The sequence below is a fragment of the Cupressus sempervirens genome, chromosome 8 (genome assembly GCF_028749045.1).
Source record: "Cupressus sempervirens isolate cs-2001-9-10 chromosome 8, ASM2874904v1, whole genome shotgun sequence".
Taxonomy (NCBI): Eukaryota; Viridiplantae; Streptophyta; class Pinopsida; order Cupressales; family Cupressaceae; genus Cupressus; species Cupressus sempervirens.
The window spans coordinates 832,122,664-832,126,524 of record NC_143125.1 but is presented as its reverse complement, the minus strand read 5'-3'; the positions used below and the strand labels follow the sequence as shown (position 1 = coordinate 832,126,524).

The following is a 3,861-nucleotide window of genomic DNA, read 5'->3' as shown; positions in this document are numbered from 1 at the left end:
TTAGCTTTTTGGGAGATGTGACACTTAAACTGATAACGGTTGCAAAATTGTAATGTTGATATCTTATACTCAATATAAAACTAAAATATCTTTCAACCCATTTTTAAAGTTGAAAATCCAAAATAAAATGAGGGAATAGGAGACCTTTTAAGGATAAATCTACCATCCTCTATCATATGTTTGTTCTTAGGTACATAGGTAGTTCTTATAGAGATTTGAGAAGAAATAATGTGTATTATTTGTAGCAAAGGATCTTTGATATGAATGACACTTTATCTTTCATAGAACTTACTAGGTAGGATATATGTCATCAATATGAGAATAAGTACTAATTTATTTGTGAAGTAAAGCTTCATAAACTACTAGTTTTCTCATAAGGATTCACAATTGAAACATTGTCACGAAGAATAACATGAAGATGATTTAGAATATGATTGTTGATTTCTTAGATTATAGGTCTCATAGACATCATTAAGATTCCTTGAACTCTTCGATTCTATATTACATCATAAAAAACAAACCAATTACTTTTATAACATAAACTTTCAAAACAAAACTTGTTATGAACAAACCATAAATTAGGAACACAATTTATAATTTATTTTTTTAAGGCTTTTGTAAATCAAAAGGAGATGAGACAAATTTGTCAAAAATTAAAAACTAAGAAATAAAAATTGGAGGGAACTCATGTGAGCCTTGGGGACCGTCAACTTGGGATCATACCTAATCCCACAACTTCACCGCTATGGTTAAATGACTATGGTTAACTGCCAGCCAATTTTGACTTATAAAATATAATTGAATTTTTGTGGACGAGAGGAATTTGCCTTCACCGACACAGGTTCAGAGATCGAGATAATCTGCCGAGCCCTATCTACTCATTTTAAACATAAAAACATCGATACTCTCCCTAATCAACCTACTCTCATTTGCTTAAAACTGCTCCTGCTCAGTCACTGTCTACATTAACAGCCTGGATCCCTTGACTCCACCTCTACCGTATCAGTCCTTAAAGCAAACCATTACACATTCTTAATAAAAAAATGCAAAGAAACAAAACCCTACATGCCATCACAGAGCCAGGCCCACTTCACACGCTGCCTAATACCACGTAACCCATCATGAAATTTCTTACATATGCCTATAAATACCAGCTCATTCATTCTCATCTAAACATCAGACCTTGTAGTGATCCCTCTAGGTCAGAGATGGGAAAGATGGGCTTCAGCTGCAGTCTCTTGCTCATTTTGGTCCTAGCATCTATTTTCACTGCAATACCATCAGATGCAACATACCACACAAGCCCCCCAAAGCCATACCAGTACAAGTCTCCTCCTCCACCAGTCCATACACCATCTCCTATCCCAAAACCACCAGTCAAACCACCAACTAAGCCACCAGTTGTGAAGCCACCACCTAAACCCCCAGTTGTCATTAAGCCACCACCAAAGCCACCTGTAGTTAAGCCAAAGCCTCCACCAAAGCCAGTTACTCCTCCTCCTTATCCATACAAATCACCACCACCACCACTTCCAAAGGTTTCTCCTCCAAAGATGCCTTCACCAGTTTACACACCACCAAAGCCATCACATCCTCCTCCTTCACCACCCAAAAAGTCCCCTCCAAAGCCACCAGTCTCCCCACCAAAGTACCAATCCCCATCTCCTCCAAAGGTAGTTGTGAAGCCCCCCTCACCACCCAAGACTCCGGTTGTGAAGCCCCCTTCACCACCCAAAACTCCTATTGTAAAGCCCCCTTCACCACCTAAGCCTGTTTACCCACCTCCTCATGCCAAGTCACCAGTATACCCACCTCCTCATGCCAAGTCACCAGTATACCCACCTCCCCATCACTACCACTACAAGTCTCCTCCTCCCCCCTATTAAGCAGCTACGCTGCTTCCATATAAAGTCGGTAGCTCTTGTTCTGAAGTAAGTTTTAGTTTAATTCTCACATTATTTGCATTTGTAAGCTAGACTATATCTCCATATAAGACATCTTTTTATTGTTTCTTGCCCTTTCCTTAGCATTGTTATCGCTCTTTAGCTTTGCTTCTCAATGTTTGTTACCTCCTTTATGTTTTATCTTATCTTGAGTAACCAGAGTCCTTGTTTCTAATCGCTGTTTGAATGACTTACTTCGATCTAGAGTAGTGGGCAATGTTGGCATTCCGTTAGCCTATAGTCTAGTCCTCTATCAAGATCCTCCTCTTCAGTACTACTATATTCTCTTTGATTTGACAGCGATTCTTAGCTCTACATTTCAATAAGTTTTTGCATCTTTTATGTGCTCTTAGTTAGTTGTCCTTCTTGCTCTTAGATCTTGCAGCATGTGGATCTCTACACTGAGTGCTATAGTTTGGTTCATTGCGAGAGAGTTTCCCCTCTCATGACCTAGTCTCGTATCCTTGTTGAAACTGACGTCATTGTTGTGGACTTGATATTAACAGGGTAAATCACAGCTTCTGTGGACGCTCTCCAGAAATGGGGGACTGTTAAGGACTTCCGGCTACTATTAACAATGTTGAAGTCTCTAAGGCATACGTCAAAGTATCTATAAGCCTATTCTAAATAAGCAATGTTGTGTTTTTGTAACGTTCTATTTGCAATGATAAAATCCGATTTCACGCGATAAGAAAGGCTTCAAGATCTTGTGAATGTGTTGCACTGACATTGAATACTTGAAATCGTTGGACTGATGGGGCTCTTATGATCGATGAAAATGATTTAATCGAAACAAATCAGAGGACGTCATAGTCTACATTTTAAGTCCATAAATAATACAAAGTAAATAGCGAAAGACGACATAATTTTTAATGTGGATGGATCAATTGTCATTTTGCCGAGCATTATATTCACGCCATACTCGAATATAAAAGCATGTTGCCAAACATCGCAACTACAATTTGAGTTAAACTAACATAAACTCGTAAATTTTATGTAAGATCGGCTGTACTCAAAATTTTTAATGAAAAGTTATGGGTGCTTGCGCTAATTTTTAATAGAGCTCCACGCTGCAGTGTTTATAGAATGGTACCTACTGTCGACATGTACGAATTGTCCCTTCGCTGCAGGGTGTCCCCTTGAAGTGATAATATGTATTAGTACGAGCATTTTTATTTATTATTTTATTAAATGTTTTTTCTCCAGGTAAAGGGCACAAGTCACTATACTAAATTTATTAATGTGAAAAATTGGTTTGAGAAGTTAAAACCAGTAAAACCTCCTTTCCTTGCCAAATAACACCTGAAATGTGCTCCCAAAAAATTGTTAATGTATCATATTTTGTGGTAGAAAGTACAAATTGCATTGAAAAATAAATAAAATATACAATAATAAATGAATGCATAGTTTTTTAATAATTATGAGATGAGTAATAAATATATACTACAATTTTTAAATGTAGCCATTCATTGTTAGAAATATAGATGTAAAAACAAGCACATGCTTAAATCTTTTAAGAAAAAAAAAGAAAGTGTTATGTTTTAAACTATTTGAATATTAATCTAAAATACTTTCTAAATGAATTTTCTCTTAAAGCAGCTGCTTGCACTCTTGGAAGTTTCCTCATGGTTGATGAGCAATTGTCTACATCATGCACTCATCTTTTCTTACATTTTGATGAACACTGAAGTATCTAAGGAGTTCTTACTGAAATCTAGTAACAGTCATCTGTGGGCAGATGTATCCTCTCTTTGGACATGAGCTAGAAGTGCTTCATGACATTGCATGTTGTAACTAAATATGGGGGAAAGAAAACATAAACAGTCTTTGTGAGTTGGTCTCTAAACTTTGTTGTCTATTAGTCTCCAATACTTGGTCATTTTCTAGGTAGTACTGCTTGGTCATCACTACGACCTAG

The 3,861-nt window shown here is 37.0% G+C and overlaps 1 protein-coding gene across 1 annotated transcript; it reads left to right on the top strand.

The window, feature by feature from the left end:
• The first annotated feature begins 1,175 nt into the window (after positions 1–1,175).
• LOC149544987 (uncharacterized) lies at positions 1,176–2,638 on the top strand. Its single transcript, XM_089795503.1, has 3 exons — positions 1,176–1,812; positions 1,843–1,931; positions 2,450–2,638. The coding sequence occupies exons 1-2, from the start codon at positions 1,209–1,211 to the stop codon at positions 1,884–1,886; spliced, it is 648 nt and encodes a 215-aa protein (XP_089651629.1). The 5' UTR covers positions 1,176–1,208; the 3' UTR covers positions 1,887–1,931; positions 2,450–2,638.
• The last annotated feature ends 1,223 nt before the right edge of the window (positions 2,639–3,861 follow it).